We start from the raw sequence: 24,038 nt of genomic DNA, 5'->3' as shown, positions 1-24,038 counted from the left end.
GGAGGCAGCCGTGCATACACAGTTTAGCCATCCCAGCGGCAGAGGGTGCCTGAAGTAGTCAGGAGCCTGGAGCACGGGTTAGAGGGGGCAGAGGGCACCTGGTCCAAAAATGACTTGAAGTCATGGACACAGCGGAAGATCAACAGCAAAAAAGACCACAGCTAGAAGAAGCCAAGGCCAGCAAGACAGCAAGACACGAGGGCTCTGGACTGTCCAAGGTGCTGGTGAAGGAGGGTCCGAGATGGCAGCCATTACAGGTCAGACTTTGCAATGCTGGACAGGCCGGCACAGCGACAGAGCAGCACCAGGGGGTGGAAGAACATTGGGTGGCTCTCGGGACCCTCCCGCCCTGCCCTCCTGCTCCAGCGCTTCTGCTGCCCACTTCCAGACACCCACAACCCTGCCCCGTGCTCATCTCCGCCTTCCCACGGATCATCCAGGGAGTGGCCACTTTCAGTCTCTGTCCTTGATATTTCAGTACAGTCCTGCCCCACTGGCCATCTGAAGTTTTGAATGAAACCCTTCTCGAGCTCTTGTTGACATCTGTCCCCAACAGCACCTATCTATCCGCTCTGGAAAGCAGAGACCTCAGCCTTTTTTCTCACTGCGGTCCCCCCAGAGACTGAAATGAGGCAGAAACAGAACTATCTGCTGAGTGGGTTACAAATGAAAGATGAAAGATCTGACCCAGGGAGAGCCCGAGGCAGATCCCTGTGCCTGCAGGCTCCACGGCAGGAACCTCATGAATGGCGCCTTGCACCTGGCAAGCAGCCTCCGCGCCGGCTGAGCTGCTGCCGGAGTAACCTGCCCGGGATTCCCGTCCCCAGTGGTAACAGGCCAGCCATGAACACACGGTTCTGGAACACTGAGGCCCAAGGTGCACTCACAGTGTGACCCCAGTGGCTTCCTCCTGAGAGGATGGAAGGGCCCACACATCCATTCTCCATCTGAGAAGGGAAGCACCTTCACGGTGACACTCCCCTGCAGAGCCAGGCCCAGGACTAGAGCCACTGCAGGTAGCAGAGCTGACACAGATGCAGACCCAGGCCCAGCATGAAACTGCTACCCACTTTGGGTCGATCATCCCCATTTTACTAGTTAGGAAATAGACTGGCGGTGACATTTTTGGTCCGGAGTCAGATGGCTAGAAACAGCACAGCCCCAAAGCACAGAGCTGAAATGCAGGTTTCCTCGGGAGGGAGAGGGCAAAGCAGAACTCCCACAAGAAACTCGAATCAGCAGGGAGAGGGGCTGTGAGATCGGTGCCTCAGGAACTGGAGGCTGAGCCACAGCGAGGATGATGGGGTGGCACAGTTGCTCGCCAGGCAGCAGTGACACCCTGAGAAATCGAAGCTGATTTCTGCCCAAACCTGAGCCCTGTGCAGAGGGGACTCTGAGCGAGCTGCATAAGCACCCAAAGCTGAGTAGCTCCTGCAGCCCTCTGGACCTCCCACTGGACACTGTGCCCTGGATTCTCCCCCAGAGGCTGCAGGGCCAAGTGAAGAAGGAGCTGCACCTGCGTCCTGCCTCCTGAAAGCAATGGCTGAGGCCAGATGTGGGATGGGGGGAAGCCACTGCCCTAGGCATGGGAAGAGAAAATCCTGTTTTCCCTGCCTGAAAGAGAAACACCATGACCTGGGGAGGGGGGGTAACAAAGAAGGGTGGTAGCTGCTCAGGTACTCCAGACCCCCTGGGGGACTCCCAAATCTCTGGGGTCCCTGGGGTAATGATGAGAAGGGGTCTAGGGCTGGTCAGAGGTGTCAGCATCTGCATTCGACACTGGTGACGAAGATGGGGACACACTAACAAAACCATCTCAGGAAGTCACACAGCCCAATGAATGCATCCAAACTCACGGCATGTACACCACCCAGAGCAAGCCCTCATGTAAACCATGACTTTGGGTGACAGTGACAAGGCAGTGTAGGCTCAAGTGAGTCACTCTAATGGAGGCAGGTGGGGATGATGAGGGTAATGGGGATTTTCTGTACCTTTAACTAGATTTTGCTTTGAATCTAAAATTGCTCTCAAAAATGAAGTTCATTTTTTTAAAAGTGGATTTACTGTGAGTTAAGGAAGTGCATATTTCAAGCACCAGCCTCTTCTCCAGGGTGACATGTCACAGTGTCATGTTAACCTTACAGTGTTATGATTTTATAATTTTTGCCACATAATATTTTCCCCTTTCTTTTAGAAATCACTCTATTGAAAACAAGAAAAACAGACAAACAAAAAGTAAAACAAAACAAAAACCTACAGGCACTCCCCCCAAACAAACCCTCCTCTCCTTCTTAAATAAAATAAAACACAAACCATCTCTGCTAAGCATTGTACCGAGTACTTATGGGTATGATGGGCCCACCCTGAAGGGCTGTGAAAGCTGAGAAATGAGCAGAAATGAGTGATCTTCCCAAAGCTAATTTCAGAACTGGCAAGATTTGGAAGCAATCCTTGCTGTATAAGAGGCGATACCAACCAGGTGCAGTGACACACATCTGTAATCCCTACGGCTCAGGAGGCTGAGCCAGGAGGATGGTAAATTCGAGGCCAGCCTCAGCAAGTTGGCAAGGTCCTCAGCAACTGAGCAAGACCCTGTCTCAAAATAAAACACAAAAAAGGCTGGCATGGGGCTCAGTGGTAAAGCACTCGGGATTCAATTCCCAGTACCAAAACAGAAAAAAAAAAAAATCATGTCCTGAAGGCACAATGAGCTAAGCCTGGGACAGCAGCTAAGTCTTGAGGGACGCTTCTCAACCTCAGGCCCTTCTGGGTGTGAGCTGATATTAACAATGGGGAGGGGGAATTGAAACAGATTGAACAGGAACAAGTCCTCCCGTTAGAGTCAAATGGGTAACTGCCAAGGCCTTGCCCTCAACAAACATGGATGGTCTCAGAGGCAAATGAACTGCGTGCCAGCATCTTTCCAACCCAGACTTCCCGCCGTGGATCTGCAGTAAGGTCAGTGAGAGAGAAAGGGAACGTTGCTGGGTTAGCTCCATTCCCCTTGTCAGCAGAAAAAACTCATGCAGGTTATTTCTTTTAAAATGTTTTCCTGCTGGGGATGCAGTTCAGTGGTAGAGAGCTTGCCTCCAATGCTCAGGGCCTGGGTTCCAACCCTAGTGTGTACACACATACACACACACATACACACACACACACACACACACACACACACACAACAAACAAAATATGGCGACATGGGACCAGGCTGACCACAGCCATTCATCCTACGTATTATATCCTGAAAGTGTTGACTGTCAGTTAAATACATTTAAAAAAATGCTCTCCTCCTCCTGAAAGAAAATCTTTCTAGAATCTCTACAGTCAAAAAACATTAGGTATTAAGTGAAACAACCTGGAAAAGAACACTATCTTTGTGGCTCATTTCTCTCTTTCTGGAAAGAACCCCACCATGTTTGAATGGCAGACCAAATTTTCAAATCTTGGCCACATCTAGTTGCCTGATTCTCTTTGTTTAAAAAAATAGAAATTATCAAAAACTACTCTTGGGGCTGTGGGTGTGGCTCAGTGGCAGAGCACTTGTCTTTCACATGTGAGGCACTGGGTTGGATTCTCAGCACCACATAAAAATAAATACACAAAATAAAGATATAATAAATCTCTCTATATATAACTACTCTTGGAAAAATTTTCCCTAACATATTCAAGGGTAGGATGAGGACTAAGTTGCTGTTTTAATGGGTAATGGTCATGTAATTATTTTCTTTAGTTCTCTGCATTCCCTAGTTAGAGGGACTCCGATTTAACTATCCAAGCAAAACAGAAGCGTAACGTCCCTTGGGGGTCCCATCGCTGCTATGGTCTCATATAATCTGTATCGCTAATCTGAGCTTAGTCCTTCTTATGCCCTTTTTTCCAGATGAGAAGCCTGAGTCTGGGCAAGAACAAGCAACTCATCCCAGGCCACCAGCCAGTGAGGTAGCAGAGCTATTGGATTCCAGAGTCCAAACCCTGAACGTCCCCATTTTGCCTGACTCCTCATGAAGGTTGTTTCCTCGGCACCAGAGCACACAAAGACCAAACGGAAGCTGCTCAGTGGCTTCCCCACATAAACCCTGGGATTACAGGTGCCTTTAGAAATGCCTAGTTGACCCCTGCAGTCACCTCCACCATCAACAGATGGCGTTAATGAGCAAGGGACGCCCTCCTGTGGGAGCCCAGGGGACAGTCACTGTGCTCTTTGGTCAATGTTCAAGTGACCAGTTATCCACAGCCTTCCCCTTGGGACAACTGAGGTCACAGGCCATGTCTAGCTGACTGTGAAAGACACTATTAAGAATCATCGATACGTGAGTTCCGGCTCTTGCTTACCCAGTTTACTGTAAGAACCTGCCCGAAATGATTTCTTGTCCTTTGTTTCTGATAAATGGAGCTGTGACTTGTAGGAAACGGCTTTGTTTTCCCCAGTTGCTTTTAGAGGAGTAAGACATTCAGATCCCCAGGTGTAGCGACCAAAATTCAATATGTCTGAGACAGAAAAAGATAAATGGGGTTGTGGGTCACAGTGGGACAGCTGCGTAATTGATGTATGTGCGTCTGTCCCTGTGAAATATGATTGCCACTTCTATTCATTTTCTTTCACATTCCATTTTTTTTTTCCCTTTCACGGGCACTGGGAGGGAAAAAGCAACCTGCCATCAAATTCTCACAGCTTAACGCCACCCATTTGAGAAATGAGCAACAACAGGCGACCCCGCCAATCAACACTCTGCCTAAACTCAAGACCATATCTAATTCATCATGATATCCCCGGCGCTGGACAAATGGCTGCACGCGGCAGGTTTGTAATAAGTTGGTTGGGTGAACGAATCCATCCATCTATCCATCTACTCATCCACCCCAGAGGAGTGTGAGGCAGCCAGAGGTCCAGCAGTCTAAGGCCAGCTGCTACTTTGCAAACATCAACCAGGGATCATACCACATTAGAGATTCAAGCCTACAGCTCACACCCTAGAGAAGCTCCCAATGTGTTCCCATCGGGTAAGCTGCCCCCGTCTTCTTTCCTAAATGTTTTCTAAAGGCTCTGAAGAGGAGAGCAGTTCACACACACACACACACACACACACACACACACACACACACAAATAATAAATCAAATGTGGCTTCCCTGTTTTGAGGTGGTTTTTTGGGGGGATGGGAGGGAAATTTTGTTTTCTAAGAAAATGAGTATTACTAATTTGATCAAAACTGGTTGGTACCAGGCACAGTGGCGCAACCCTGTAATCCCAGCAGCTTGGGAGACTGAGGCAGGAGGATCACGAGTTCAAAGCCAGCCTCAGCAAAAGCGAGGTGCTAAGCAACTCAGTGAGACCCTGTCTCTAATAAAATACAAAACAGGACTGGGGATGCGGCTCAGTGGTTGAGCATCTGAGAGTTTAATTCCCGGTACCCGCCTCCAAAAAAAAAAAAAAAAAAAAAACTGGGCTGGTATGTGACAGAGAACCAAAACATCCACCCACAAGCACAGCACTCGGGCTCAGGAATGTCCCGGGTTGTCAGGAGAACCTCCCGGAAGCCATAAAAGTCCAAATACAAAGTGCTAAATGGCTTCCTCCGAAAGCCCCAGGTAATAAATACTGTTCCCTGGGTGCTGTCATGGACCCTCCTAGAAATGGTGTGCAGAGCTCCAGGAGCTCAGTGCCCAGGCTGGCCGGTGACTCTGGGTCCTGCGAGGGGCCCTGGGGTCTCCACGTGCATGCAGGACACTGGGCCCTCCGCTCCTGCCTGCCGGACCAGCTGGGGTCTCCCCAAATCAGCAAAGCTTCTCCAAGGTGAGGCCCTCTTCCTTGTGCTAGTTTCTGGGGTTTCTCCCGAGGCCCTCCTCCCCCCCCCACCCTGCCCCAGCTTGGGGAGGGGTGCTGCAGGGCAGGGAACCCCAGCGGGGTGTCTCCCTCTCAGCCCGTCCTCACCCTGGCCACATCCCTGGGAGCGGGAGCATCTCTGGCTTTGGCTGTGGGAGGGGGAGCGTGGTCCCTGTCTCCCTGCCAAGGGGGATGTCACGCCACCAGAATTTATGTGCCCGCGCTCCTTGTACCAGCTTTTCCCAGGTTACCTCCCCACCCATCACGGCCCCATTAGCTGCCCTGTGTTTTCCCCTAACTGTCACCAGCCCACACTGCCTCTTTGTTAGCCTGCAGCTCTCAGGCCGGCCCCTCCCCAACAAGCAGTGCAACTTAAACTTCGCATTGTGAAATATTTCCTCCTTCTCCCCTGTTCCCGGCTCCTGGCGCCCTCCTTGGGGCCCCCCGACTCTTTGGTAAAACAAACCCACCAAAGGGAATTCTTGGCTCTGTTTGCACAGCACGAGTGCCCCCCCCAGCAGCCCAGAGCCCCTCACCCTCCACACACACACACGCTTCGCTCCTGATTGGTATTCAGCCGATACCTCCCTCTCCTAACCCTTCCCTGCTTGGCCTCCACGATCTGCCCACAGAAGGGCCTTTGTGGCAGGAGCAGAGGGGTCCAAACACCAGGGCTCCGAGGACAAGCGCATCGACTTCAAAGCGGGAAATGAGTCATTGCTCAACTGGCGAGGGCTGGGGGGGCACCGTGGGGAGGGGGCTCCTCTGGGCACCTCCAACCAGACTGTCCCAGGAGTGCTTCGCCCGAGGACAGACCGTCTGTGTCTTTTCACCAATCAGACCCCATTCCCAAAGCAATTTGCTGATTTTTATTGTTTCAAATTGGACTTCAAAACGTGGGCCAGAATCCAGGGCCTCGTAAATATTTTGTTACACAGTTCGCTGGAGCCCCTTGCTGGGAGGTGGCTTCCCGCACGCAGGCTTGGGTGAAGGGACTTCCAGACTGCCAGTTTCCTGTGTCTGCAGGCAGATGAACCGTCCCAAACACTGTGGGGTGGGCCTCGCCCCTGTTCACAAACAGCCCCCTTGCTCTGCACCTAAGAGCCACCCGAGGCCCTGGAGCCCAGGCTGGGGAGCCCAGGCTATGGAACCCTGTGGCACCTCCACTGCCCTCTGCCTGGCACAAGCAGGGTTAGCTGCTCCTTGAGCCCCAGTGGGGAGGCGATGAGCAGAGCAGCCCCCCGCCTTGTGCTCGGGAAGCCTGCCCCACGGAGAACACACCACTTCCCCCAAACCATCTGCCCCGGGTGCTCAGCTTCTGGAACAAATCCCATCCCCGTCCTCATGACATAGATTTGAAAATGACTCTCAGGGTTCCTCCACATTTTCTTTGCCCTAGGCCCCTTCACTGTATCTCACATGAAGTGGTTTCCAGATAGCTCCTGACATTCGTCACCCCCGTGCCAGAGCATGTTCAGTGGCCGCCCCACAAACACACGCCACAAAATGCAGATTCTGAGACTGAACGATGTTCTCTGGATGTGCCTGGAGCAGCCCAGACTGGAACAGGACTATCCCCTCCCCTGGAGAAGTCACCTTGCCTCTATTAATTCAGCTGAAGAGTACATTGGCTCTTTCAGGCAACTTACTGTCCCTTGCTTCATCCTCAGCTTGAAGTCATAAGCCCCTTTTACAATAAGTAAAACCAAGCTCTCCCCCCGCCAGGGCCTCTGAAGCCAACTTGATATTTATCACTATCTAGGTTTCATTTCATTGATTCTAGTCCAGATCGTGGAAGTCATTTTTCAACCTTACTTCTGTCATCCAAAGTACAATGGCCATCCCTTTTCAGCTCTGCACCACCTGCAAATCTGCTGTGTATCCTTTCTGTATGCTCATCCAGTCCTTTAATAAAAATGAGAAACACAAGCTGAGCATCGTACTGCACACCTGTAATTCCATCAACTCAGGAGGCTGAGGCAGGAAGATTGCAAGTTCGGGGTCAGCCTCAGCAATTTAATGAGAACATCAGCAACTTAGTGAGACTCTGTCTCAAAATTAAAAAAAAAAATTGAAAGGATTAGGGGTGAGACTTAGTGGTAAAGCACTCCTGAGCTCAATCCCAAGCACAGAAAAATAAAATAAAATAAAAAGAGGAGGGGGAATCAAAATCACAAAACAGCATTAAAAAGAAAATCTATAGAATGGGAGAAAATATTTGCAAATCATCTCTATGGTAAGGTATAAATATCCAGAGTACATAAAGAACTCCTAGAACCCAATGACAAAATAATCAAATAATGGGTAAAGGACCTGAAGAGACATTTCCCCAAAGATGATATATAAATGGCCAACAAGCATATGATTGGACGGCCAATGTCACTAGTCACTAGAAAGTGCAAGTCAAAACCCCATTGACATATCGCCTCACACCCATTAGGACAGCCACAATAAAGACAGAGAGAGAGGGAAAAATAAGTGTGGTGAAGGTGGGGAGAAAGCAGACTCTCGTGCACTGCTGGCGGGACTGTGAAATTAGGCGGCCCCTATGGGAAACCGTACGGGGAATTTCTCAAAAAAACTGAAAACGGGATCACCATATGATCCAGTGATTCCATTTCTGAGTATATATATCCAAATAACTGAAAGCAAATTTTGGAGGAGATATTCATACAGCCATGTCTGTAGCTGTATTATTTACAATTTCCAAAAGGCAAAAGCCACTCAATCATCATCACTGGACAAATAGATCAACAAAATGTGGTAGATACAGACAAGAGAATATTATTCAGCCACAGAGAGGAAGGATATTCTGACACTGACCAACCTGGAGGACATTATGCTAAACGAAACAGGTCAACCACAGAGGGATAATAATAATAATAATAATGTTAGATTCCACTCATGTGAAATCCACAGAGGAGTCAAACTCACAGACACGGAGAGTAGAGTGGTGGTTGCTGGGCTGCAGCAGGGGTGGAATGGGAGTTGTTGAATGCCCAGAGAATTTCAGTCTCATAAGATGAAATGGTTCTGAAGCTCAATTTCACAACCAGGTGAACATACATAACACTATTGAACCCCATCCTTAAAAACAGTTGTTAAACTCGACATTGTGTGTATTAATCACAATAACAAATGAGCCACTGCTGAGGAGAAGCAAGACAGCCTAGAACTGGGAAGGAAGATCGGGTGGGGACTTGGGTTTCAAGAGCAGAACCAACAGCAGTGGGGGCCAAACATCCACACTGACCCTCCGTTTACAGTGACAACTCTGCTCCCCTGCAGACTTCAACACCAGGAGGGCCTGAAGTCTCTAAGTAGAACCACACCCACGCTCTCGGAAGGACTTTGGATGCCAACATGCTCAATGGTAAAGTGAAGATTAGGTGAGGCAGAGATGGATACCAGCCGAGAACTCATAAAAAAGGTAAGGTGCCAGGTGTACCCTGGCGTTGACTTCCTTCAACCTTCCCACTATCGTGGATCACGAACGGAAGTGTCGTGAGTTATACTTCGTGTCAATATTCATGTCAGGTTCATCTAACAAGGAGCTCTGTGTTGGAGTCAGTTCCTGGGGAATGCGTTCACGGACAGAGGCTGCAGAAATTCACCTTCCATTTACACGAGGTCACCACCTCCTTTTCAGCCTATGAAAGCAAAGCTGTAGAATCTGCATGAGTAGAACTCCCAGGGAGCAGAAAGAGCCACCTGCCAGACCCAGAGCAGAGGCAAGATGCTCAGGAAGAGATAGGTTCTGTCCCCCACAGCAAAGACAGGGAACTGCAGGCAGGCCCTGCTGAGGGAGGAGACACTCAGGCAGGCAGGGAGCTCTCAACCCACCTGTCACTTCCCACTGAGGCTGAGAGGAGAGGGGAGCTGAGAAGCCCAACAGCCAAAGGCGTCCAGGACAGAAAACTCTACATCCCAGTAACACACTGGATGGAACCTGTCCTCCCACCACATTCCAGCACTTTCCATGGATTGGGGACTGATTATAATCATAGCACCTGTGTCAGGTGCTCCACAGACACCACCCCTACTCCTGTCCAAGCCCTCCAATGGACAGAGGTTAAGTCACTGGCCCAGGCCCCATGATTACTAGAGGAAAAGAGAGGATTCAATGCCAGGAGCCTGGTTTCAACCTGGAAGAGCAGGGACAGCTGTCCAGAGGCCCTTGTCTTTGGTGGGCACCTGGAATTAGGAGGGTGTGCACTTAACTGCATAGTACCAGGCGGACAGGGGCCTGGCATATTCCCAGCCACTGAGGGTCCTCATGCCCAAAAGGGAAAAGACGGGTGTGGTAGACAGAACAAAGACATTTCCAAAGATGCCCACAGCCTAATCCCTGGAGCCCAGAGGTATGTGACCTTACTGGGACTTTGCAGATGTGATGTAGGCAAGAATCCTGAGACGGGGAGGTGAGTCCAGTGTGATTCCAGGGAAGGAAGGAGGCAGGAGAGTCAGAGTTGGAGAAGATGTGAAACCAAAGTCAGAGCAATGCAGTCGCAGGCCAAGGAATGAGGGCGGCCTCTAGGAGCTGGGGGATTCTCCTGAGAGCCTCCAGAAGGAAGGCGAGCTTCAGCACCCCAATTCTACCCCATGATTTGGACTTCGAACCTCTAGAGCTATGAGGTAATAAATCTGTGTCGTGTTAAGCCGCCAAGCTGGTGGTCATTTGTATTGTAGGAAGCAATACAGATGGCCAGGGCAGCAGCCACGGACTTAACTATGCTCACTGCCAGATTCACATGGTGAAGCCTCAACCCCCAGTGCATTTGGAGATGGGCCTTTGGAAGTAGTCAGGTTGAGGGTAGGGCCTTCGTGATGGGATCAATGGGAGAGACACAGAGAGCTCAGCCTCCCGAGGTGTGTGTGTCCCCCCTACCAACACGGGAGGACACAGCAATAGGGTGGCTGGCTCAGTGGAGGCCAGGAAGAGGGCCCTCATCAGAACCTTCCCATGCTGGGACCCTGATCTTGGACTTCCAGGGTCCACCCATCTACGGTATTTGCCACAGCACCCAGGGACAAGTTTAGGCAACCCTGCCGGGAGCTCTGACCACAGCCAAGTCCCAGGATCTCAGCTAAGCGAGGAACACTCAGTGAGACAAACCCTTGAAGGCAAAAAGGGCCCCAGGTCCACTGAGGCATGCACGAGGCGCCAGGGAGAGACGGGCTCCGTGCTCATGGTCAGCTCCAGTGAGCTGGTGAACGTGAGCTGACCACATGCTGCTCACTAAGATGGAAAAAATATGCCACCTACTAGACCCAGAGAGTTTTGCCAAGAAGCTTTCCCAAAGTGTCCAGTGGTTTAAGGACACACGGTGTTATTTTCCCGCTGCCCATTTTTCCTAAAAGACAAGCACTTCCTCCCGAGCTACTGCCCACCTCGACAGGCTCCGTCAAGCCCAATTCAGATTTGAGAAGCCCAACCCTCCCTGCCCAGCCAGAGTCCACTCATGCACCCAGGATCCACACGAGGGTCCACTCATGCCAGCCTCGGGCTGCTCCCAAACCAGCAAGATGGAGGGCTGCATCTCCTTAGGGAAGGTCAGCTTGCAGGAGGACCAGAAGGAAATGTGGGGGAAGAGGCAGAGATTTGGTAGCGACGGGGGGACGTGTTTATCATTTATCAGCTCTTTACTCCTCCTCTGCTCCAAGGCCTCCTGCCTTGAAGACACTCCAAGTTTCCCTGGGACAAAGATCAGGCTTCTGCCAAGAGGTTCCTCATTAACACTGGGGCCAGACTGACCACAGAGGTGGGCATCCCAGGAGCTTCTGGACACAGGGATGGAGCGGGTGGGGAGAGGAACAGGCCTAAAACACAAGACAACAGTGACCAGCCATGTCACCAGAAAGAAACCTTTTGATGCCTCCCCGAGGGTAACATTTGAAAGATTGGAGCTGTTAAAATATCTTTGTTAATAATGTATCGTCCCATATTTTTTGTTAACTAAGAGCCAATTTATCAAGTGCCAGCAAGGTTTCTCACTAGTGTCAGAAAGCTAGCGTTGCTTCACCGATTCCGAACTACAGGGTCCCGCCAACACTTGAGGACAGCACATCAGCCTGATGACACAAACTGCAAAGAGCCTGAGGAACCTCGTCCTGTCTTCTTCAAGCCTCCAAATCCCTTGGTGCTTGGCCAGGGATCCCAAGCAGGAAACACACTGTCTGGCACCTCAGCTAAAGGAGGGCCGGCCCAGGACAAGCCAAGCCCTGGCTCATCCCCACCAAAAACTGAACTCAGCGGGCACAGTGGTGCATGCCTATCATCCCAACAGCTTGAGAGGCTGAGGCAGGAGGATCATGAGTTCAAAGCCAGCCTCAGCAATTTAGTCAGGCCCTAAGCAACTCAGTAAGACCCTGTCTGTAAATAAAAAATTGAAAAGAGCCGGGTGCAGTGGTGCATGCCTATAATCCTAGAGGCTCTGAAGGCTGGGGCAGGAGGACCGCTAGTTCAAAGCCAGCCTCAGCAACTTAGCGAGGCCCTAAGTGACTCAGTGAGACCCTGTCTCTAGATAAAATACAAAAAGGGGCTGGGGATGTGGCTCAGTGGTTAAATGCCCCTGGTTCAATCTCCAGTGCCCAAAAAAAAAACCAAACTGAACCCATCAGAGCCCACCGTGCACAAGTCACCACCAGCATAGCCCCAGGTCTGCCTCAGGAAACTCATCTCCACCTCCCCCCTCCGAGGGGTCCACACTTCCTCCTTGATCCGATCCTCCCCCACCCCCAGCTCAAGCACCTCCCGCCTTCTGAAGCAGGAGACACTTTCTGGGCTCTCTGTGACTGCCCTCACAGAGGGGTGCCCTGGCCGGCTCTCCAGACACTCCATTTAACCTGTCACCATTGGTTATCTTTAGCCTACAAGCCAGCACTGAGCCCTGAACAATTGGCTTCATGTTTCTGGGCCACAAGTCAAAGCCAGGTCAGGCAGAATAGGGGACAGCTGGAAAGCACGGAGTCGGTCAAATCCATGAAGCCAAGGGCCAAGGCAGACCCCGAAGCCCAAGCCCAGGACCCAGAGGAAACAGCAGGTGAGTCCGACATGTCCCCTCCCACCAGCCACAGCCCACCTGTCCGCTGAGCTCACTTGGGCTGGAGGGACAAGGGCAGGTCCTGTTCCTCGAGTCCCAGATCAGCCTGGTAGGGGAGGCAGGAACAAAGGGTTATAAGGAACACCACAGAGGCTCTTTCCACCAAGTGCTAAAAGGGCTCAGAGGATGGAGGTGACCAATGCCTAGCACCAGCTGAGTGGATAAAGAAAACGTGGCATGTCCTGGCAGAACAGTAGTGTTGCACCAGGAAAAGGAAGGACATGTGACAGATGCTACACCATGGGCAGACCTCAAAATCACAGAAACAAGCCAGTCACAGACAGGATACCCTATGGGTCCACTCAGACGAGGTACCAGGGGTAGGCAAAGCCCTAGGGACAGCACACAGAACAGGGGTCACAGGATGGTGGCTGGGGGAGAAGTCGTTTAATGGGAGCAAAGGTTTTCTTGGGATGATGACAACATTTTGGGCATAGATAGTGGAGATGGTTGTGACATATTTCACATCACATATATTTTTTACAGCTGAAAAATATATTTTAAAAATATATATTTGTATGTTAGCTCAAGTATGATTTAAATGCCTTATTTGAAAAACAAAACCCCCTTAATCTCTCATCTTCTGCTTTTCTCTATTTTCCAATCAATATCTTAGCAAAATTATTTGTATAGTTTTGGAAACAGCTTTTTAAAAACTCCTCACCTCCCCCAAGTTATGCACACCAGGCCCCTCCTGCATGCGTGCCTCTCGCCGGACTCCTCTCTGTGATTATGATCCCATATGCCTCATAGGAACCAGTGCGAGGCTGCAGGAGGGGCGGGGTAGCCTGTTGGGTCTTGAGCCCTGTGTAACCATGCCAGCGAGGGCATTCTCCCAGAATGGCCATGGACTGATCACTGCCCCCAGGGCTCCTGGGCTCCCTTAACTGTCCATATTTGTGAAGGCCTGTGTGGTTCTGCGCCAGCCAGAGACAGAGGTAGATTCAAAGGCTGCAGCACATTGCCAGGGCTACGTGCAGGACATTCATCCATGCTGGGCTCATCAGCCACTCTGGCGCTCTGGTGTACGGGATGTCAATCTCAGGCTGGCCGACCCCTTCCAGGAAACTCCCGTGCCGCCCAGTGGGACACTCGCCTTTTTTGCTCCAGCCTTGACAGCAGGCAAGGATTTAATGATTGGGAAGCACTTGGAGAGTCCAGAGTGCTCCATAATTGCCAACTCATAATCCCCCAGATTGTTCTCCGGGTGGCTGCGGGAGGTGAAGAGTCTGCTCTCGGCTTCTTGCTTCCTTGGTGTGGCTCTCGCATAGGAACCAGGCCAGGGGCAAGCAGAGGCTCACTGCGCAGGCTGGGGAGCAAGGGTTCCCAAAGAGAAGCCGGAGAGAGAGGGGCTTGATGATCCTGCAACTCTTGGATCCTCCCACACTGACGGAGGATCTCTGATGACCTTGGCCCTGGGAATCTGCATTTTTATAAACTCCCCTGAGACAACTCTTTCCCTCTACTTTGGGTATGGATGGGTCTGAAGGAAATGTGTCGGTTTGGGGTGGCCAGACCTGGGTTCAAATCTCAACTCTGTCTCGACAAGTCACTTAACACGAGGCCCAAAGGCGTTCACTGAAAAAGTAAATTTGTCAAGTTTCCCAGTCAGAGAAGGTTGAGAGTTGGAACACTCTGCATCAGCCCTGGGACTTTACTGTGCACGCAAGTATGACCAAAAGGTGAAAAGTCCCCCAGGAAGGACCTGTCAGTCTAAGCAGGGAAGCTTCTCTCATAATTGACAGGAACGACTCCAGATTTACTATCTCACCGGGCAAAGCTCATGACATTCCCTTCTGAGAAAAGGGAAGCCTAAGGAGTGACGGATGGCGTCCTAAGGAGTCCAGAGGCAGTTCCGGCAGGAGGGAGGCCCTGGCCCAGCCAAGGCCCCATTCCTCACCCACTGTCTCTCCATCGTCAGAGTGGCTGGTTCCGTTCCACCGCCCTGCTGCCTGGCCTAGACGTGTCACAATAGCGAGGTCACCTTCCTGCTTCGGGTAATTTTCCTTGGAGGCAAGACGGATCCATTTTTAACAGCTCTTCATTTCAGCAGAGAGTGCCCCCCTGCCTCCGATGGGGGCTGGGGGCCAGATGGGAAGAGAAGCTTTGTTCTTCTGACCAGTGCTGACAGTTTAATTAAACCCAGCTTGAGACAGGGTCGCTGGGGTCAGGCATTCTTCAACAGGGCTCCGGCAGAATCTCACAGCCCTGCAGCTCCAACCACCAGGGCCCTGTTAATGAGTTATCGTGGTCCTTACAGCAGGGATATAAATAAGGGGAAATAAATGCCCTGGGCTGCCCTTAATCACCCACCCCCCTCTTCCCCCTAGGCCCAGCAGAGACGAAAAAGGTCGATCTTGTCGGGACTCATATTGGTTTCAAGGCTAAAAGGCGGCCCAAGGGAACTGTTTCCAGATGCAGCTTCTGGACAAGACAGGGGGGGACACAACCAGCCAGAGCAGCCGGACCTGGAAGGACAGAGAGCCGACTCACCTGTGCCCCACCCCCGAACCTGGGGTTCAGTGAAAACTGGGGTTTGCTGCTCTCAGAAAGCAGCCAGGTTTCGAACATGGCCCTCTAACCCGAGCCTCACCCCTGTGCAGGTCCATGGAAACATCATCACAACCTCTGGGGGTTGTTGGCTGGCAGGTGACGGAGCAGACTCCAAACCCAGGTGAGTGGGAGGTTATGGAGGATGAGGGATGTGTAAGTAGCAGGGAGACAGATGACAGGGCTGCCTGTTGGGAGGGTAGGCGGTGGGAGGCTGGGTGGTGGTAAGTGGAGGGGTGGAGGGATGGGTAGGTGGGTGGGCGAGGGTAGGAGGTGCCTGGGTGGTGGGTTGTTGGAATGCATGGGGGGAGTAGGTGGGTGATATTTACTGTGACCTTCAGCAACAGCAGACAAGACTCAAATCTGGCTCCGTCCCTTGGCCGTGTCACAAACCCTCTGAGTTTGCATTTATTTCCTCTGTAAGATGGAGGAAATGCTGCTCTCTCAGAGATGCTGCTGACAGATCCAGATCCTGTTTCCAGGTCTTTCAGGACGAGCCTGGCACAAGGTGACCTTCCACTCGTCCTGATCATTACTGTAAGGACTGCAGTTCCTGAAACTTTTCCTGTCCTCCCTGGGACACAGAGGCAACAAAAGATGTCACGGGCAGGCTCGCTTCTGCAGTGGCTAACTCTAGACGAGGAGGAGGTGGGTGCCCTCTTCTAAAGGGGGGGTGGGCCCCCCACCATGGGAGCATCCTCAGGCAACACAGACTTCACCTGTCACTTCAGGGCACCAAGAAATGTTCCCAGGGGCAACATCACCTCTTGGTTCCATGTCTCCTCTCCTTTCACTACTCAGCAAACTAGTACAAAAGCAGATTCCCTTTGCCAACAATGACTGTCCCACGCTGAATTCTAGCCTGTGGCCTATGGAGCCCTTCTCCTGGTGGCAGACCAGCCTCCCTCCATGGCCTCCTCTGGGTACTTCTGCAGGGCACCCTTCACCACCCATGAAAAGAAAGCCCCCTGGGGGAAGGTCCCCACACAGCGAGGGATGATTCTGAGTTAGCGGGTGAGATGCTGGTGAAAGCTGATCTCCACAGGGATGGGGGACACCTGCACTGATGCTGGATTAATGCTCAAGTGTGGGGTCACTTGCAGGCTGGGAGTTGGGTTGGCCACCCTCACAAGCAATTCCAGGGTGGGCTCCCTCACATGTCCCTAGCGCCTCCCACAGGCCACAGCGTGCACACCTGAAAGAGGGCTGCACTATCCTTCAAGCCTCGCAGTAGCCCGGCCCAGACCAAGCAATGAACCTGTGGACTGCACCACCCTTGCACTCTGTGGCCAAGAGTCCCTCTCAGCACATGTGGTCTTGCTCCAGCCCATTTTCATGCTGATTTGGCAAAGCCTCTGCATGAAAGTTCCTAATTTACTCCAGATGCAAAGGATTAGTAACAGATCCCTCCAAAGCAAAGAGAAGGTCAACAGGTGAGAGACCAGAAACTACCTCCCACCCTACTCTGCCTTCTCAGGAATCCCTCTCACCCCCAGCTCCCAAGGAGGCCTGGGGTCCAGAGGTCCCACTAGCCCCAGTACAGCTGACTGGCCAGGGGAAGGATCACCTTGACCTAAGATGCAACAATCAGATTCTTCCAGAAATCAGGAGTTGAAATCCCAAACACTTCAAGGATCGAAAAGCCTCAGCCACAGGAAACAGGAGGGGGGTCCGCAACGTGGCCGACCCAAGTGGCAGGAACTGAGATGCTCCAGTAAACCCGGGGCACTGCTTTGCAGGGAAGAGTGGGACAATAAGGTGGATGTTCTGAAAAACTAGAAGCATCCTCACATCTCAGGTGCCACGAGGGCCAGGTGAACCTCCATTCCTGCCTGCTGGCTTCGCCCTTATGCGGTGCTCCCAGGGCTTCCACGCCAGCCGGCCAGGGCTTCTGTTTCTGGAACCAAGCCAGCCCAAGTGCTTCTTGGCCAGACCAATGGGGGAACCTAGCAGAGAAGTTAGACGCTCAGGTCCAGAGAACAGGGGTAGAGGTGAGGTAAACTAGCTCCTCTACCCTCCCCTATGACCACTTCCGAGGTGTAGATCTCAGGAGCCCACCAGCCAGGAACAAGGAACCAGATTAATAAGAGGCATGAGCTCCAATCCTGGGTGACACATGGGGGTGTGGGGCAGGGAATCCTCCCCAGAGTCCTCCTGGCTTGCACACCTCCCTTACAGAGATCAGGAAATGTCTAGGGGCTGGGGGTGTAGCTCGGCAGGGCAGAGTATGTGCTCAGCATGTATGAAGCCCCTGGGTTCAATCCCCAGCACCAAAAAGAGAAAGAGAAACAGAGGAGAGCTAAATAGTCTGTGGCCCTGGTCCAGCTATGCCTGCATTCGAAGGATCTCCTGCCAAGAGTTCAGTGTGGAGGGAGAAGCAGTAAGTGCTGAGAGAAAGTTCTGGCTCTAGAGCCTGCACATATTCCCAAAGGGCCCAGGTGAGAACATCCAGTGTCTCTAAAGGCCACGGGTCCATCTGGCTCCCAGCCCAGGAGAACGCCAACAGCAGGTGTCACACAGACTCCTGTCCTCTTCAAAGGCTCCTCAAGCCATTCAATCCTTGAACAGATTTCCTTGTGCCAGCCCTTGGTTATAGAATCTGATTATTTGACAGTTGCTAAAGCATAGAAGTCCCTTGAGACATGAAACCATGAAGAGCATAGGGCTAGGAGTCCAAAAGGGGCTTCAGAGGGACTCTGAGGAAGTCACAATACCTTTCCAACCTTGTCCCAGCAGTTGGAGACACTGCCTGCATCATGGTCACACGTCAGGCTGTGCACAGGAGCATGATCCCCCACAGGGCTACTCACTCCAGTTATCAGGGACATGAGAGACATCCACAGTCAGGCCCCCAGCACTCAGAGAGCCCAGGCTGCCACCTGCCACCTCGCCCCACCTGCATCAGGCTTACCTACATGACCTGGTGCCTCCTCCTCCACCTGGGTGCTCTCCTAGAGCTCCTTCAGGGAGGAAGCAGCAGCCCCCATCTCTCACCCAGTGCCCTGTTGGGCAAGCAGAAGGCCCCAGACAATGGTTCCAAAGGTTGCTAGTGACAACAATTAAGGGGCCTCCAACTCTCCTAACTCAAAATTCAAAAACTTAACAGTCCTCTGAAAAAATACATAAGCTTATATGGCTGTTCTAAGTCATTATAGAGAGCAAAGTTAAGAAAAACATGTCATTAGAAAGCAGGTTTAGGGCTCAAAGTTAAGAATTACTCTTTTTTTTTTCTTTTCCTTTTTGCAGTGATTATCAAAACCACAGCCTCACACACACTAGGCAAGCACTCCACCACTGAGCTCTATCCCAGCCCAAAAGGAATTTTCTGATATGCAGATCTTTCCAATAAGGGAATGGATTGCCTGGGGAGGTAGTGAGCACCCCATCTCTAAAGGTAGCCAAGCAACAGCTGCGGGCGATATGCTAAGGAGCTGAAGAGGAGATTCCTTAGTAAATCTTCAGGGTCCTGTCCAACCCAAGAGTCCACAAAATGAAATGCATGGTAGAACAATTCCAGACACCTCTGGGAAATCACAGATCAGAAGCATTAGCAACTGTCCTTTAAACCCAAAAGCAGCACATTGACCACAAATAAAAATATGGCTTTCCACCCTGGTTGGTAAGCTCGTCTACTAAAAGGTGGAAGGAGCAGAAAACAAGTTAGTCTGAGAAGGGCTTATAGCTGAAAGAATCAATATTCAACCCAAGGCGCGAGATCCAGGGCATAAGAAGGACCTCTGCAAGGGCTGGCGGAGGTCAGTGCCACCCCAGCTCCCCTGCCCCTGCACTGCTGGGGGCAGCGCATGGGATGGATGAACTGGGGTTCTTTCAAGCACTTGTCATGGAGAAGCGTCCCACACAGCACCTGGCCTGGCCTTTGATGGCCCAAACCCTTCCTGCCAGGTGAGGAGCAGCAGGAGAGGTCATGAGAAAGTCCAGGCCCCACTGACCACAGGTGGGGAGAAGACCACAGGCAGAATATTCTGACACTAAGCATCACTCACAGTCGGGACAGCGCCTGATTATTCTGGAACAGCAGTTCTGGCAATGTGTGCAGCTGGTTCCGGTTCAGTCGTCTGAAAAAAAGAGAACAGAAGAGTTGGAAGTCACCTAAGTGTCCAGGAAATCCAAAGGACTGCTCTAGAATTCCCTTGAGACACAAGGGTCCGGATTCAAGACTTAGCAGGGTCAGGGTATGGGCCCAGGGGAATCGTCTTCAGTGGGAACCCCACCATCCAGGACCTGGAGGGCAAGAGTGACCTCCAAGAAAGGCACTCACCAAGTCTCCCTGCCCGACACCATCACCTGCACAAGGACTGACTGGCCAAGAAACGTGAGATTCGCCCTCACGGGGAAGATGGCCAAGCAGCCCCCATTCCTAATTGCTTGTGGTGCATCCCCCATTCCTAATTGCTTGTGGTGAAGCAATGATTTAATGTTTTTTATTGTTTGCTTTGGTCTTTTTTCAAAATAAAAATAACTTGATCTTTTTAATTATTCATGAAAAGGCATGCTTTTAAAATCCAAAATCATAAGAGAAAAGTGCTCAACCACAAGCATTTTTCTCACTTAACAGTTTGTGCGTGGCTTTCTATGCCAAACAATAGAAACTTCCTTTTTTTTTCTTTCTCTCAGTGCTGAAAATCTAACTTAGCCTTCATGCATGCTAGACAAGCACTCCACACTGAGTTTCACCCCCCAGTCCTCCTTTGTGACTGAACAGTATGTCCATGACTTTAATTCCCTGGAGGCTGGACAGAGATGTTTTCAGCAGTACAAACAGAGGCAGGAGCAGGAAGTCTGGTTCTGGAATATAGCCTGATGGGAAGACATCATGCAGAAAGGACCCAGACTTGTCCTGCATTTAACCAAACTCATTTCTCTCACCTTAAGCAACTAATTCTTTGACACCAGAATCGAGGATATAGCAAAGGATACAATCTAAATCTTGGAAATCTATAATAGACAATATTAAAAGTTAATAATTATTGTTTAGCCTCTACAGAACCTCAGCCCAGCAAGGGGCCTGAGACTCATAACATATACAGCCCTGGTCCACAGACAGCCTGCTGGGTACCAGCTGGGACGTGCCTGGAGCTGCACCATCTCTGGCACTACCCCAAGGCCTACTGAATCAGTGTCTGCACTTCAACAAGATCCCCTGTGACTCGTGCACACATGAAGGCTGCAGAAGCACTGATGTGTGTCACAGCCCCTGCCAGTAAGGCCACAGCACAGCCTGGGTTACACACACTATCACTTTGAGTGGTTCTTTGACGGAACCACTATGATAAACCAACTCAGCCAAAATATTCTTCTAGAGGGAGAGAAAAAAAAACTCCATTTTACGCAGCCAGCAGTAACTCATCTGTGGTTACCTCCTAGAAGGTCATCTTTCATCTGATAGGTGAGAACTGTCACTGTCACCACATCGGGGACTGTCATGTTTCCAGCACGGTACAGACAATTAGATGTGCAGCTTTAGGAGACCAGCTGGAAGAAATTGACTTTAAAGGGCAGGCTCCTAGGGAAACACACTGTTGCCTCGAGAAAGAAAGAGACCACCACTATAATCCTCACCGCCACCCGAGGAGACATCAGGTGGCTCCAAGTTCCTTAACGCTGGTCCAATCATTAATCCTGTGTTTCCATGGCCTGAAAATTGCTGGGGTTTGTACTGTTTTTCCCCCAAGCCTTTCCCATTTTTCTGACTTCAATTTTTGTAAAATATTTAGGGGGAAAAAGGAATTCAATGCCTAGTTTAAATTTAGAAAATCAAAGGGTACCGAAGAAGGGAGCCGGCATGCGAGGGACCTATAGGACACTCCGAATAATAAAGGTAGCAGTGCCACCCTCATTCCAGCCTTGGCTGTGCGCCAGGCTCTGGGAGAGGTGTCTGATAGGCAATATTCCATCAGTGGAGGGAAAGCAGAGTAAGGAGGTGGACTTCTCTCTCCTGGATAAGACAACAGCGCCTCCCAGTCACGCCCACAACCTCCTCCTCGCAATGACCCCATGGGAAGGTCTCACTACCCCATCGCAGTGCCATGGGCTCGGCTCTTAACAGCTGCCCAGGGTTCGTCTGTTGGCCTTGCTGAGTGTCCCTCTTTGAAAGATGAGGGAATCAGGATGCCAAGAGGTGAGCGAGTTGCCCAAGTCACGCTGAGTGGTGTAGATGTGGAATTGGGAAGCCTGCCTGTGGGTAGCTCCCCATTTCGGCTGAGCCCCACACAGCCAGCTCATGGGGAGCTGAGCATGCTCTGTGTCCTCCCAGCTGCAGGCCAGCAGGTGTAGCCCATCCTCCCCGGCCAGTAGAACCACACACTTCCATGTCTACACTTAACAGGAACCAGCTATGTCTGTCCTCAAACTCATTTATCACACAGGTACTTTATGGAATTCCATTAATTTCATTCACAAATGAACTAAGTGGAAAAAGAAAAAAACCATCACTATGAAAACCAAGCTGAATGCTTTCAAAAGATTCAATAAAATGGAAAGCTGCTAATTAAAGAGCTATTAAATTAAATAGAAGACTTAATTCTCCACCAAGATTGCTTCCAAGGGCTTTTAAAAAAAATCTTACTTCACCTTGAAGAAAGCAAAACAAAACAAACAAACAAACAAAAAATCTTAAAAAAGGTATGTAAGTGTGGTTTAGGAGAGGACAGCAATACAGGACCGATTGAGTGTCTCATGCTAAAAAGAAAGTCTTGTCAATAAATAAATAAATAAATAAATAAATAAATAAATTTGGGGAAGGGGCCAATAAATGCACATTGACATGCTTTAACTGCAAATGAAATGTTTACAGTCTACGTGGCTTCTCATAGCTCCCCACTTCAACCAGCTCCCATGATAAACTGATCCCCTCTGGTATCCAATAGGTCAGACAGGGTGGCCACTAACTGGCCATTCACAAAAAGGCATGGGCACCTCCAGGGACAGAACAACTGTCCCCTGTAAAATTGCTGGTGACCCACCCGGAAGAAAGGAACTGAAAAAGGACAGAAGGACTTAGTCTACAGTGACAAGTCACCACTCCAAGAAGAAGACCCTAGCCAGCCTGGGGTGGTAGCAGCAGGCAGGACAGGGACCACCCTGGTTTCGTGGAGACCCCTCCCCCACATCTCCTCCTCCTCCAGGGCGGAGCAGCACAGAGCTGGAGCCAGAAGGGGCTAGGTCCAAACCAGCCCCTCACTGCCAGGTCATTAATATGTATTTTGTTCTAAGCCTTGTAAAGGAGGCAGACCCGGGACTACACATCTGGTCTAGCTGTGAGCTCCTTATCGCTCAGTTTCAGGCCTGGAGGAGGAACACAAAAGAAGATTGCCTTGATTTTCTTCCAGGCTGCAAGAAGGCAGCAAGAGGATCGCATTCTTTCCCCTGTGTTTAATGCCTTCCTCTCTTTGATATTAGAGTGAAAGGTGGAGTATTAGGTGCTAGTCACTGGGAGCTCAGACTCTGAAGGGGAAGTGATCCAGGTTCTAATCTCCTCGTCGGCACCGCTGTGGGCAAGCGACTTAACCTCGGTGCACCTCTGTTCCCCGTCTGTAAAATAACACTCGCAGCAGTGTTGTTTTTGAGATTAAATGAGAGTGCAGGTCAAAGAGCTCACCTTGGTTCCTGGCACAGAATAAGGCACCCGGTGGCAGCTATAATTGCTATTAAAAACTCACTTCAAGAAAATCCATGAGAAAAGCACAGAGAATAAAATGAAAAGTGCCCGCTGCTATCCCACCACTCAGTATAATTGCTTTCTTTCTCTTATAATCTGCTCACATAGTAAGCGGTTTTATTTACAAAAATGTCACTTCCTACCTTCCCCGCTTAATATATATAGGCACATTTCCATGGTCTCAACTGTTCTTCAAAAAAATGTGATTTTATATCTTACTCCATCAAAATGGCTGTTTCTAAATTTTTTTTTTGTATTTCAATAATATACAGTGAAAATCCTTATATATAAATTTTTCAACCATGTCTCTGATTCTCTGATTGTTTCCTTAAAATAAAACAGACTACCTGATTCAGAGAGCGTGAACTCCAGGACCCTTGACACCTATAACCAGATGACTTTGCAGGAGGGACAGACAGACAGGTGGCCCCATGACTGAGTGCCTAACTCACCCCATGCAAAAAGCCTTTTCTTTCTCCTTGTCACTAATATACAAAAACTGATCAAGACTCAAACCTGAAACAAACCACGCAAATCAGAACGTGCTGGCACCTTCCCATGTCCCCGCTGTTGCTCTGAGTACCTAAGCCATCGTGAGGGTCCCCTCAGCACACGAATGGCTTCTGCTAAGAACACACAAACCTGCCTGGGGGTGCAGCAGGGTGGTAGAGCGCTTGCCTAGCGTGCCCCGGGGCCTGGGTTTGATCCCTCACACCAAAAAACAAAAACCACACAAATCAATGAACAGGGCATACGCCTGGCAGGAGGGACTTGTGGGGAGGTTTTCCCATCACATATCTTCAGGGACAGACAATAGAGAGTCGCACTAGGGATGGTGGAAGTGCACTGCCAGGTTCCTCTGCCACCAGCTCCCCATGCCCTGAG

The 24,038-nt window shown here is 50.6% G+C and overlaps 1 protein-coding gene across 1 annotated transcript in view; it reads right to left on the bottom strand.

Moving 5' to 3' along the window:
* The window catches only part of Slit1 (slit guidance ligand 1), a 154,927-nt gene that overhangs the window by 108,843 nt on the left and 22,046 nt on the right, over window positions 1-24,038 (bottom strand). The window contains exon 4 of the mRNA XM_005335276.3: window positions 19,480-19,551. Coding sequence (XP_005335333.3) covers window positions 19,480-19,551 — 72 coding nt within the window. The remainder of the gene's footprint in view (window positions 1-19,479; window positions 19,552-24,038) is intronic.

The sequence above is a fragment of the Ictidomys tridecemlineatus genome, chromosome 1 (assembly GCF_052094955.1).
Source record: "Ictidomys tridecemlineatus isolate mIctTri1 chromosome 1, mIctTri1.hap1, whole genome shotgun sequence".
Lineage (NCBI taxonomy): Eukaryota > Metazoa > Chordata > Mammalia > Rodentia > Sciuridae > Ictidomys > Ictidomys tridecemlineatus.
Note: the sequence above shows the minus strand (reverse complement) of the source record. Positions and strands in the feature narration are given on the sequence as shown.